Genomic DNA, 14,375 nt, shown 5'->3' on the forward strand with positions numbered 1-14,375 from the left:
AAGTGTGTGTCTGTGCAAGTCTAAGAGTAGGGCTAATCTGTCAGACTTAATCAAGCGTCTAACAGTCATGCCTTTCACCTACAGTAAGGAAGCAAAGCTAGTCTCAGCATTTAGAACGCTACAAACGCGCCCTTGAGCTGTAAAGTTTCCTAAGTTCCCAACTTTTGGAAGGCCTGTGGACTTACGGTAGTGTGAGTCTAGGTAGCCGTTACGGGGGTCCATGGCAAACAGCGTGCCCCTGTATGGCAGAGCATGGTCAGACAGATGGGGCAGGGAGCTGTGCAGCTCCTTCTTGAGCAGGGACGGGCGTTCCTCTGTGGAGGTGGAGGGTTCCTCATTCACGGTTCTGTCGAGGGCGCCGGGTGTCTGGGCCTGGGAGCTAATGGCATTGCGTCTCTCACGGTGGTATGGCGTCCCCGAACTCTCATCTTCTGCCAGAATGAAGAAACACAAGGGGAAAGGGAGAAAAGGGATGTTTCAGGTAACTCTCATTATGACTGGACAGCATGGTAAGAGACAGATAATCTGAGAAAAAAACTGAGCTCATTTGCCATCTCCCAGTGCTCCCTAGAAACAACCAATCAGAGCCAGAAGGAGGGTCTTAGCGCCATCAATTAGGATTGTGTGTGTGCTGCTCAAATCCTCCCCCTTGCTCTCTGCTACACTACAGCTTCTTAAAGATAGGCAAAGAATGATCAGTCTAGTTAGCAAAGCCACCGGCGATGGCGGGTAAATGGTTTTCCTGGAACACTAAGTTGCTTCTCCACCATTAGCACATTGAGCATTATGTACACTGCATTGATTGACAGCACTAAGACTTTCCACGTGGCTCTAATTGGTTATTTTTGAGATGGAGTAGTGCATGTCTTCAGACAACAATAGTAGCACTAAGCAAAGTTTCAGAGCATTCTGGGTATATATATATATATATATATATATATATATATATATATATATATATATATATATATATATATATATATATATATATATATATATATATATATATGTCAAGATTAGCCAATCAAATTTACGAGCTGCGCACACTCAAACTTTAAAATTTTACAGATGAAAAAAGAGCCTACTGAAAGGATAAAGTTGCTATTTTTAGAAGCAGACTTTAAAAGAAAAGAGAGGCATTTTAAGCTGTATGAGCATCCCCCTAACCATCAGTTCTTAACAGAATGTTTTTTGTCTAAAGAGAGAAAAAAGAGAGACATGGGGTCTTTGTATGATCCTCAGCATGCCATGTAATCGGGATAAAGGTGAAGTTGAGCTCAGAGCCTTAACTCCCCCGAAAAGACGTGGTCTTTGACCCTCTGCATGGCCTCTGAACTGATGTGTACAAAGGTCAGCTAACCTTCTGGTATTAGCATTAGTCTTTTCTGTAGTTTGATACTTTCTCTAAAAGTGCCGTGGCATGTCTGGGACTCTTTATTATTTCAATTTAAATTAGATACATTTACAAGGAGCAGTTTTTAAAAGCAAATTAACTCTGTTAATTATCTTTTTAAGAAAGATATAAATAGTCATAGTTCAAGAATTCTCACAAGCAGTTACACTTACGAGGACTTCAAAGCAGTTGCTTCTACAACACTCCAACATTGGTGAGACTCATCTGCAAAATGGCATAAGATAAAATCCAAGAAAACAAAGCTGCTTGACACGCTCTTAGTTTGCGTTTGCAAAGCAGCCAATCCTGGAGCGTCATTTATTTTCTTTGGTACTGATTGGCTCTAGTCCAAAGAACAGACTGTTGGCATTAACGTCTACCTCAGTCCTAAGACAGTTTCCACTATAAAAAAAAAACTAAGTTAAAAAAAAGACAGTTTCCACTGTGCATATTAATATATCTTAAAATAGCAGTTATAAGAGTTTTAAGAAGGGATCACAATCATCTACAGATTTCAGCTACTTGCTGTCGACTGTAATTCCCAAACATCGTAAACACCAGGGGTCCAATGTCTACAAAATATTGACAATTGATGATTTTTATGATTAGTAGATTAGTTTGTTCAAACACAACTAACCCGCCTTAGAATTTGAAAAGCAAGTTCTGTTTCAAACTGGAAATAATTGCAAGAATTAAATAACAATAACATGAACAAGTAATAAAACCTTTTAACTTTACTTTTTCCCCTAAGCAACATTCACTAGCTTCCAGTAAATCCCCCACATGTTCAGCCCTTGTTTTAAGTTAAAGTGAGTTCATCATTAAGGATGCTGGTCATCAATGCTCCAGCTTTCCTTTTCCAACATTAATGTCCCTCACTGAGAACCTGGCAAAATGCCCCTCCACTGGCGCCAGAGGTTCTGTAGTATTAGCAGCCTTCCCCCACAATCCACTGCAACATAACAGCAATCCAACTGCCAATTAGAAACAGGGCAGAGGGCCAGATGAAAGAGCGCCACCTTAAGCACTGCAGAGAGTTGCCACTTCACAGGAAAAAAGAGAAGCAATCAGAAAGGACTAGAGAATGAGATTGAAAGAGGCAATGAGAGAGCAGGAGGAGCAGCTCGAGGGGTCCCGCTTTTTATTCCCCTCACTCTCCCACATCCATTACCTGCATCCGGGGCCAGCCGTGCCCTGGCGCAGCCCTGGCAGCGGATTCAAGGATTCCTAATGCGGAACTGACAGCCGGAGAGAAGCAAGTCACTCTCATCCGCGGGAAATGACAGTGTCAGTTATGATATAAGTATTTAATCCTATACTGCACAGCCAGTGATCTTATTAAGGGGAATAATGCAACTTATACGGTTAAAGCTGGATTAATAGGTCTGCGCTTGCAAAGCGCAATATTAACATAAAGGGATTTTGAAATTGGGTTCATCTCCTGACATGGATTGAGAAAGTCGGGACTGTAGACCGTGCAGGAAAGGGGAGACCGTGCACGTAGCTGTGTGCAGCATGGCTCCTGCTGTGTATTCCCAGCACTTCCTTATGCAGAAAATCTACAATTCTAGCTGCAAAAGTAGACTGGCTACATATTTATGAGCTGGGTTTTTCATTTTATTATATTTTAAGCAGATATTAAATCTTTTATATGAATAGATTCATCAGAGTGTGTTTGTGAGCTACAGGAGTTACAGTTTAACTGCTTTGTTAAAAGAAAGGCTTTCTAGTTTGTTTAGATTTTTCCTCGTTACTCGCAACTTTCTTGTTCTTCAGTCGTGACCCCCACCGCTATTCAAACATAACAAGTGAGGTCAAGCGGCAAACGGTTCAATCACAGCACTGTCACACTCCACCCTCCATCCCCCCGAGGAGGAGGGTTCATCATTCCACCATATACCACCTTCAGGGGCTTCATTACAGCAGTTCATAGAACCTTAAATGGTTAAACAAACACTCTGCAGCACAAGGGGCAATTAACTCCTTGACGTCTTGGTGGAACAGACCTGCTCTCGTTCATGGATTTCTCTTGTGTGCTGCTTCTGGCTGCTCAAGGAAACCTTTTGTACCAGTGAAACATGTTGAGAATCTGTAAAAAAAAAAATATGCCAACATCCTCAAAAATCAAACTTTTTTTCAATCAGTGAATGCAAAACACAACCCCCTTCAATGTAGAGATTGTTTCTACTGAGGGAGGAAAACCACGTTTTCACTGTCAGTGTGATGTTTAAAAAGAAACCAAGACGAAAAACAAAGCTGTACAAACAGTTTTGCAAAAGGAAATTGTTTAATCTACTGGGGCATGTAGGCTGTTCATTCAGAGTGCTACAAAATACCATCAGTTTACTCCTTCACAATTTCATACGTTAGCAGCTTTAATTGCTTCTTTTCAGCAGAACAAAAGAAGTGGTCTGCCACAGGATGTGAACTCATACCTGATTTAGGGATGAATTGTTGAATTGGTGAGAGAGTGAACTGACCTGAAACCAACCTCGGCAGATAATAGGAAACACTGAACATATTCAAGCAAAGCTGCTCTGCTTCCAACCTTTGAGTCGTAAACTTTTAATCGATAACTGACCCCATGCCAATAGAAATGAACACAAGTCTAAAAGTTCCACAAATTAAAACTCATTTCTATAAATAACCCCAATCAATCTGAGTCAAGACCTACTTTGTATCCAATACCTGACAGCAGTCCACCACTTGCTGACCTCTGTTGTAGAGAAATATGATTTTTACTGTTAGCAAAGTGCACTAAATATGCTACTTGCCACTATAGGATCCTAGAAATGGTTTTATGGTCACTGATTGCATGATGACTATTATGAGAGTTTTTAATGAATCTTAAAAAGATGTTGAAGTTGGCTAAAACTGGAAACGGCAAGGAAAAGCTTTACAAAAACCAGGGATCGGATATCAACCACATATCTTTTACCAGCACATCTGATGAAGACAGAGCAGACGTAAACGTATTAAATTTTTATAAATTTAAAGTTAGCCATGCAACCTTTTTCTAACTTCTGACCATCTGCCCAACAGATTCCTTCCCTTTTCCCTTCATTCATTTTAGATTCTTCTTTTATTTCCTCCCTGTTTTCCCAGGGTTACTGCATCCAGTCCTCTACCAGTTTGCAGGTCTATTCAGTACATAACACAAAAGCAGCAGGCCGGTCCTCTGTGGACCAGAGGAAAGCATGCCTTAAAAAAAAATATACTGAAAAAAAAGAACTATCCCGCTCTCTCTCTCTCTATGGTGATTGAATTTCTTAACATCTTTTCAAAAAGCGCTTAAATGCCTGGAGGCGAGAGGAAGAAACAAGCTAATGGTGGATGGGGAGCACTGAACAAATTTCAGAGCCCTTTCCTGCTCGCGTTTGAGGTTGAAAGCGAGCTCTTGCCTTTCAAGTTTCAAAGTCCTCCTTCCTCCCGCAGTGTCACTGAAGGATTTGAAAAGAAGGTAATTGTGCTCACTGCCGTCCTGATCAGAGCACACGCCCCAGCTCTAGTATTTCAGCAGCTTTCTTTGCCACTATAATGGTACCTGGTACTTCATTCCTGTATTCTTTCTCCCTTACGATTCTTTCTCCTTTCCCTCTAACGCTCCACAAATGCACTCTCTGTTGCTCTCGCTCACTTGGTTTCTATCTCTCTTTCACCCCCAGCAGGCCACTCATTAAACCCTAAAACCCAGGTTTCTCCACTGCCCCCCGCCCTCATCTGCAGTCTCTATTGTAAGATTCTGTTTCAAATACCTTTCGAGAAAACTCAATGTATTGCCTCTAATGGGGGGGGGAGTATGAAAGAGTGCGTGGGTGCAATGACAAAATGAAATTTTGAAAGAGATAATGAGATATGGAGTGGGGCCAATGCCTCAAAGAGTTGGGCTCCAGGATAAGAGGGGCTAAAGTTAAGAGTTTCCAGCCAATTTAGACAAATCAAAAGTGAAACCAAACCCCATCCTCATTGTTTTGAAGGAATCTTCTAGAGGCAAAGGTTAAGAAGAAGGATTGGTTCTAAACATCCTCCACATGACAATCTGTCTTTAACTCTCCAGCATCCGCCTTGCCTTCCAGTCTAGGACTTTAATTTTTCAGGGGTCTACAAAAGCGCCATTGCATCCTACAATTTCCCCAAAATCCTTTCTGGGGGACAAAACCAGACAAAAACAGAGTTTCACCTTCCATCTTCTAAAAGTACTATGGCACAAACTGGTTTTGGCTAAGGGAGCTCATTGGGAATCAATCAAACGTGAAACAAACCCTCAACGTTGTTGTTTTGAAGGAATTGTCCACAGGCACAGGCTAAAAAGAAGAACTTTTCTTACACATCCTCCGCGTGATAGTCTGTCCTTAACTCTAAAGTATTCGACCAACGTCTAAAACTTATATTTTTCAGAGGTCTAGAAGGGGCTACTGCAAGCTACAATCACCCTAAGAGTCTTTCTCAGAGACAAAGACAGACATAATCGGAGTTCCACCTCCTAACTTCTGAAAACATGTTTTGGCTAAAGGATCACATGGAGAAAGGTGGAGGATATACAGTGAAATCACAAAACACTTCTTCAAAGCTCTTCTCCTCCTGTGCAATAATCTCTTGCTCCTTTTTCTTCCTTTCTCTTGCAAATCAACTCCAGGGAAAGACTCAAGACTCCTCCAATCAACAATGAGAGGGGGAAGAAAAATTCCAGCAGCTGGCTAGAGTTTAATAAGAGCACCTCTCCAAGCGGCTTAGGCTTTACGTACCTGATTCACCGGCTCTGGCAGGGCCGCTAAAGACAGAGGGAATCATTCACGATTAGTGCGGGCTGATATAAGAGGGACTGTACCAAACCAACAACAGCCAGCAAGATTGGGGATTAGTGCAATTGTGCGAGTTTATTCCTGATCAACTCCTCGGACGATTAGCTCAGTATTACAAGACGGTTACTGCCGTTTTTACAACAGGTATGCATTTTGTGGAGGTTACAGAGTACTGACGGTGCTTCTTATAATTCACTAAAAAGAGTGACTTCCAAACACCTTCTTGAAAAAACAGTAACTTAAACCACTCTGCCATAATTGTTATGATATCCAAAGACAGCACTGCAAAAAATACAAAACCCTAATATATTTGTGGACTTGAAATAAGATAAAACTAACTTACAAGTAACTCTTTAGCAAGATACTAAGCTCCTATATCTTTCTGAAAAGTTTCTTGTTAGTTTTGTCTTATTTCAAGTGTTCTAAGAAATGGATCAAAAATACTTGGTAAGAGTTTGTGTTTTTGCAGTGAGGTCAGCTGTTAATCATCTATAAAAATGTTTTGGAGAACTTTATCTAACTTTGAACTGATGTCTGACTCCATCCCGGGGTTTGTACCCATCAATGCATGAGTGATGTTTGGCAAAATTGTAGAGAGAATTAAATAAGGTCCCTCTTCTGGTTAGTAGTCTTTTGTCAGCTACTGATTTCCCGCACAGCATTCACAAATGCCCTCCTCAATATTCATCTAGGCAAATTTGATGACTCCCACATCTCAATTTGGCTCTCAGTAGCCCACACCCCCCACCCTCTTTACTCCACAACCCACCATCCTGTTCTCTGTGCCGCCGGGGGTCTTCGGGGACGCACCCAGAGCTCAGCATCTCACAGTACCAGTCTCCAACCCCTGGGGCGGGGGAGGGGCTAAATCAAAGCCTGCTTGACTCCTTCCTTCTTTCCCTTCACTCACCTCAAATCAACCTCACAGCGGGGTTGTGTCTTTCCCAAGCCTCCGCCTGCTCCCTCACTGCCCTTCATTCACCCATTAGGGGCACAGGCCCACCATAGAGCGGCCCGAAACCCCACGACCATTTCATCAGGGCCACATTGTGAGGGAGCAATGAGCATTGCAGTGAGAGGGCTGATAGCCTCGACTTGAAAATGTGCCCTGATGCATTTCTTTCTTCTTTTTTTTTTGACCTCTGATAGTTACAGCTTTTAAGGTTTTGCTACTCAAAGGGCATCTTGGCCTGCATTCTTTGACAAATCAAACGCTAAGAGATGCATTTGATCAAAGCTTTAGAGAGGAAGATGCCATTTAGAGCTCTGGTCGACTGCATTAGTAGTTCTGTGACAAGCCAGCTGTCTAAACTCCTTGATCACTTATATTGTCCACCGTAACAATGTAACATTATTTTTTTGCAAGGGCAGAGTGATATCGACAATAGTGGGTCTTTTTAGGGTCATTCCAGACAGTGCGCCCATGACACCACAGTGGGCCAGTTTTCTTTTGGATCTCAGCACTGGAATCCCGCTTCTGAAACCAAAGTGATACGAACCAAGTCTGTGGCACTCAGATTAGGAAGGCCTCGCCAAGAGAAATGGATTTCCAGCCAAGGCAAAGGGATCCAGAGCCAGCAGTTAGGCCTGACAAGAAAAAATTATTCTACTCATCAAATGTGATGTAAAACATAGTGGACTTTCCATCTGTCAGTGTGAAAGGACGCAACCTTTAAAAAGTTACAAATATCAATCTGAATATTCTGGTAAAACAGGAACATGACCTTGTGTGTTCATTCTGATAAAATATACATTCATTTAACAGCTTTTTCTTGCAGCCAACTGAGACACAAATTCTCCCATTAGGATAGTTTGCCTACACTTAGTTGGAGCTGGATAATTAGACACTTCAAAGGTACCTGCCCACTATCCCAGAGGGGGCAGGAATCACCGCCCCTCGGCCCGTTTAAAAGCATGTTAACTCGTATCTGAGGCTAGCAGGCTAATTTAACTTTTGACATTTGATATCTGAGGAATGAGAGGGATCAGCCATTTAGCTGGAACAGGATTACCCTCCCGAACACACCCTCCCTCCTCCTTTCCCTCCCCATCAACCCTAAACTCCCACCACCCCCCAACACTCCCAACCAGTCAGGCCGGATTCATTAATTTTCCTGCTGCTAAGCACTTTATCAATGACTGGTGAGTCTGAAGTGGACTCTCTCTCAGCCTTCCACAGTGATTAAGTCTGTGGATATTCAGATGTGTCCAAGCTACTTATTGCCAGCCCTGTTGCTGCTGATTGTGTCTCACACCTGTTAGTGAAGCTCCATAAACTGCAGTTAAAGTTTGAGATACTAATTAGAAAGTTATTATACTAACTCTTAAAACAGTTTTTAAATCTAAAATACTCTTAGTCTATTTAAAGCTGGTAGAGTGATAGATCTTGGCTAAATTCATATTTGATGTATTGCAAGGTTTGTAAGGGTAAATCCATACTGATTCCCATTCAATAAGCTATATGAATCATACTGTCCCTTGCAAATGTGTACATAACTTTTGGACTTTTGCAAAGTTTAACGACGATCCCAAAGTTCATTATATTTTATTTGGATTTTAGTGTTGGACATCTACAGAATAAAGTCTTAGGCCTCATTTCTTTGAAAAATAGCTCAGTCTCAGTCAATCTGACTGAATTTGTCTGTGAACGTAACTTAAGTTTTATTGCAGATTCTCAATTGGATTAGTGTCTGACTTTGACTAGGCCATTCTTACATAAATATTCTTTGATGTAAATAATTTCTTAGTTATACATTTCAAGTGTTTGTCCTGGTAGAATGTGAATCTCTACCCTTTTTTTTAACCAGTATTGCTACATTCAAAAATGTTCTGCATGTTGCGGGAAAAGGCCATTGCACCTTCTTCCATACTTTTTCTGAACCCATAAATGGCTTTTAGTGAACTGCAAACTGGACTTCTACTTTCTTTCTTTAATGGTAACTTTTCTTCTCACCACTATTTCACAAATGCTAAATTTTTGGAGTGCCTGACTAATAGTTGTGACATCTACTACTACCTGAGCTGTTGATTTGTACAACTCCTCCATAGTTACTGTACATTGAGCCTCTCAGGCAGTTCTCTCATGACCCAGTCTAACATTTTCAGTGAATAGCAATCTTTTGTTAGAGTTTCTGTTGTGCCAAACCATTGCCGGATGATGGATTCAGTAAAGATATGACAGTTATATAATTGGTTGCACTTATTTGTACTAAGGAGCTTTGAAGTAAAGGGGGATAAATGCATCTCTAAGCCGTACTTTACAGATATTTAAGCCATGTATAATTTTAGTCTCTCTTCCAAATGGAGAAAGAGAGACTAAAGAGAGACGTTCTAATAATCAATCACAAAAGTCCAGATGAAACTAAAATGTAAACTGTTAATAAAATTACAAAATGTGGAATAGTTCAAAGGTCATGAATACTTTTACAGGGCACTGTATTTTAGCACATCCATGATCTTTGACATATCACAGGTAGTGAGCTTTGGGAGTCACCTCACGCCTATAAATCTACTTTGGTCTCAGTTTAGTGCCTCCTGCTGAATGTCTACATTACAAGTTGAATCGGGGGCTGCACATGAGTGTGACGGATCTGGGTTAAACGAACAGCATGCCCGGGGCTTTGATGCTGCAGCTGGTAACGCTTACAGTTTTTAACCCATCACATTTGGACATAAGGCCTTTTTACCAGAGAGCATGACAATTGGAATTCCAAACTACAAGCCAAATGCCATAAAAATAACAGGACGCAACTGACTCCTCCGTCCTCTTCCCACAGCGAGGGGTTGTTCTGGGCATATACTAGGTTACTTAGCAGTGTGGGGGGGGGGGGGTTAAGCCTCTGGCAATATTTGAAATAAATGTATTAGTCCTACAATAACACAAAGTCATTGAAACCTTTAGTAAACCTCACAATGAACCTTTTTTTTTTAGCTACCAGTCGCTTATGCTAAAAAAATCTACACGTGACACTTGCAGGAATTGTGACATCAAAGGAGTTTGCTTTCTAAATAGGATTTAGTTAAAGTCACTCCCCCTTAAAATTGCATGCTAAACATAGAGGACTTCATTACTGTGTTTGCAGCCAGTAGGGAAATCTCTGATTTAGCTACTATGTAGTAGAAAGAGGCTAGAGGTTGAAAATAAGTTAAAGAATATAAAAAAGTGTTAAATAAAGACCCTGTGAAAGAATTTAAGTGAGAGTTGTGTATCTGGAATTTTTATTGCACTAATTGGCAGAACAAATGTTTTATAAATAAGTTAAATCTAACAATAATTTTTTTATAGGTAGATAGTTATCATGTGAAGCAAAATCCTTTTGTTTCAACAGGTTATGGTGAGAAGAGGGTGTGAGAAAAGCTTTGAAAGGACATGAAATTCTTTCTCTTGAATCGTCATTACAGAAGATGAGCAAAAGCCTTAAATCGTGTGTAAAGTCATGCATGATTCAAGGGAGCACCAGGGCATAAAATATCCAATCAGTGATCTCAAAATCCTGTTTCTCACACCACTGCACTGTAAAAACTCCCAGAAAAGTTCCCAGCATTTCAAGTGAGACACCACTAAGAGATTCATCCTTTTTGCACCAAGTGTGTTCTGATGACATGATTGAGCACAAAAATAGATGATCACTTATTATTAGTATGTTTTTATTTTCGAAAAGTTCAGTGATACTGTCAGAAGTTAAAGAGAAAATCTTGTTTGCAAATAACTCCTCCTAACTAATGAAATTAAATGACACATTCTGTTTTATTTTAAACACTTTCCAAACTACTCTTAACACTTCACTCTTAATAAAAAGTGTGTTTGCAACTGCTTTCCTTGCAGCTAACTTTTTGTTTCTCAAAGAATACATTTTGAAATTAGAAATGTTGCATTTTTTGCAAGTCTTACTTTGAAAACAAATTATTTAGTAATTATTCTGTAGTCAGTATATTAGCAAACACATCCCTTTTGCAACAAAATAAATATAAAATAATGGATATGACAGCATTTCAAAAATATTTTTATATTTTATAGTAATTCCAACTAATTCCAACTTTTTTTTAATCAAAGGTTGTCAAAACACCATTGTCTCATAGTGGCTATATGCGTCAGATTTTTTTTTAAATGAAGGTTTTAAACACAATACAATTCATCATCAACCCTACTCCTTCCCTTTTGAAGTTTCAGCTCAGGGTTTTCCCTGATAATGTGTATAACTAGGCAGCATTCCCTTTCCACCACCTGTTACTACAAGCTGTCAGGCAGCTGTATATAAGTGCTGAATGAGAGGAATTCCCCAAAATCTCGACCCTGATTTAAAAGGTCAAAATCGACCGCTGGGAAACTTTTAGGAAGATCATGACTTTGTTACGAGAAAATTGCATCTCATCAGTCTTGATATAGACTGATTCAGCCTCCAACAACATAATTCACCTATCTGGACTGAATAAAACAACTCAACAACAATCTCTTGTGAAGACCCGGATATCTAACGTCCACTAATACGTCTTTGTATATATGCATATTTTCAGTTTGTGATAATTGAATATGTTTTAATTAGCTAGGGCCTGCTGTCTGACAAGTCTGTGAGGATTTATTCTCACTTCTACAAGCTGAAGAAAAAATTATACATTTCTTCTTCAGGTAAAAAACTATTAATGATAATAGCTTCCCAGAGCCTCATGTCACAACATCTGAATTATCTCCTTTAAAGGTTTTCCGATGCGTCATCTGAAGCCAAACAGAAAGCTGTGGACAGCTTCCCATGTTGACAACGACATTGAAATTTCCATCCAGGAGTCTTACGCTATTGAACAATTTTTGTACGTTTTTTGTGAAAAATGGTACAAATGTTCATAACTTCTCTAATGTAGCAAGTGGATATAAAAACCAGCCTCCCTGCGAATAATATGACACAATTTTTGTCATGTGACTACGTCAACGAGAGTTCATTTTGATGCTTTGACGAATTAAGGCTCATCTATACTTCACCCGAAGTAGACCAGTCAACGCGCGGTAACACACCTTATACACACGTCACAGACCATCTGGGGACACATAGGGATTCTTGATGCTTTTTTTCCTAAATATGTGAAATAACAAGTTGAAATCTGCATCTAATATGAAAGTTTGCTTGATGATGTCAGATATGTAAGTGTGACATAAAAGCAAAAAGAGCAGAGCTGAGGCAAAGATGTTTTCACACATTTGTAAAGGTTTCACAATCAACATTATGGCAGTAAGTATAACTTTCTACTAGCAGGATTAATAGCTCCATCTACTTTCAAATATTCTTATTTGCATCTTGTTTTATGTTTTCACACCTTTGTTTTATATATTAAAACAATCTAATACTATGGCACTTTATGAACGTTATCAGGTTGTGTGTATCTCATACAATCCCATAGTTTCATAATAAATACCTGTTAAGCTCGATGTCGTAACCTTTTCATTCCGCTCTTTTATTTGTCATACCTCGTGTTTCAACACTCCCCTCCTTTTCCTGTCCCTCCTCTGTAATAAGCTCCCCTCATATGTGACCCCTCCTGTCAGTCTCACCAAAGGAATCCGTCTCTCCATCACTGACTTCAGCAAAAGTTACTTATTTTAATAATTTTGGATTGAGCTCAGTTCGGGTGTAGAAACACTAATAATAATATAGAACTAAAAAGAATAAGTGCTGTGTTGGGATTTACCTGTTGTCTCCCACATCTCTATACTTCCTACGCCTATTTTACCTCATCACATCCAATTTTTACTTTTATTCATTCCTTTTAAGTCACTCTTGCTCCATGTTCACACTCCTGGTTCTCTCAGGCCTTCTCCCAGTTCCCATGTATTGCCCAAATCTCCTCAATCACCTTCCATCTCCCCCCCCTTTATTCGTCTCCCTCAAATTCCCTGCCCTATCTGCTTCCACTACCTCCCTACATCTTTACCTCTCCCTCCCCTTTGAGCCGCAGTGGGACTGTTGGACTCACGCAGCTCCACGCTGAGCTGCTCCAGAGCCAGGCCAGAACAAAGAGCCCATTGAGCCGAGCAGAGACATATAATGTGAGCCGCCTCTGACTGCGCTGAAGATGAAGTCATGAGGTCGCCCAACAGTTAATAACACCGGCCCATCCTGCAGCTGCGACGAGTGCGCGAGTCGTGGAAAGTGGGAGGAAAGGAACACATCTGCATGCATGCATGATGGGAGTTTTTGCAGCCTATAATGCTTGTGTACATATCTGGGAGCATGCGGACGGATAAAAAGCTTTTAGGAGCGTAATGAGATCCTCCATAATGCTCAAAAATGCTCTCAATCATTTTTTAAATACCACAGAGGAAAAACAAAACCGTAGGAGAATTGCTCTTCTTGTTCTGACTTCACTCCAGCTGTGATGAGAAAACTCTCAACCCCTTCTTCTTCCTCCTCCTCCTCTCTCTTTTTTTCTCTCTTCCTCATTGGAGCCTGTCTGGCGCGAAGTCTGACATGAGACACATCTCCCCGGCTCCAGAGCTGTCGCTGCAAGGCCCCACACTCTGAACATCATTAGACTCGCAGCTCCAGGTGAGATCAGTAAAACGCAGAAAGAGGCGCGGGTGTAATTGTGCAAAAGCAAGCATGTGGAAAGATTTGGTCCGAGCGCTAATCTCAGCGCCGCTGAGTGGCCTGGGCCCATTAAAATGCCTTTACAGGACCACTTGCTCGTCGAAAGGCCTCCAGGCAAAGTTGTCCTCAGGTCAGGAGGGGATGGAGGGGGAAAATAATGAAAGACAACTATGCAATTAACATTAGAAGGACTTGCTCAAGTTTAGACTGCACAGCCCCCGTGCTGTAAGCAACAGACATTTGTTTCCCCACGAGTGGAGCTTTTCTTTGCTGCACATCTGAGTTCAATTCTCCACATGCCCTCGCTCTGAAAATCAATTCCTCCTCCTTTTTCTCCTTCTCCTCAGTTCTTTTTCTCCAGCTTGAAGCACAGACCAGGGTGAGGGGATTACACTGTCCCTCCCCAGATCTGAGCGAGACAACAAATGGTTCTTATCAACGGACAACGCTCTGCTCTGCCATCGAAGAAAGAGGGCAGGAAAAACTGGCCAAGGATGTGTTTCTGGGCTCCATCTGCCAAGCCCTGGCAGCACTTTTTCACACTTAAAGCCCGAGCTATTTGCAAAAGTCCTGGGAGAATACGAGCACCGGAGCAGAGGGTGG

The 14,375-nt window shown here is 41.0% G+C and overlaps 1 protein-coding gene across 4 annotated transcripts in view; it reads right to left on the reverse strand.

Annotated features, from left to right (window-relative positions):
• LOC102238290 (zinc finger protein GLI3-like) overlaps positions 1-14,375 on the reverse strand; it is a 122,779-nt gene that overhangs the window by 73,830 nt on the left and 34,574 nt on the right. For 3 of the 4 annotated variants that reach the window (XM_005798596.2, XM_023326342.1, XM_023326340.1), the window contains exon 3: positions 186-431. In XM_005798596.2, coding sequence (XP_005798653.1) covers positions 186-431 — 246 coding nt within the window. The remainder of the gene's footprint in view (positions 1-185; positions 432-14,375) is intronic. The other variant, XM_023326341.1, reaches the window with a different exon arrangement.

This window comes from Xiphophorus maculatus, chromosome 21 (genome assembly GCF_002775205.1).
Source record: "Xiphophorus maculatus strain JP 163 A chromosome 21, X_maculatus-5.0-male, whole genome shotgun sequence".
NCBI classification, from domain to species: domain Eukaryota; kingdom Metazoa; phylum Chordata; class Actinopteri; order Cyprinodontiformes; family Poeciliidae; genus Xiphophorus; species Xiphophorus maculatus.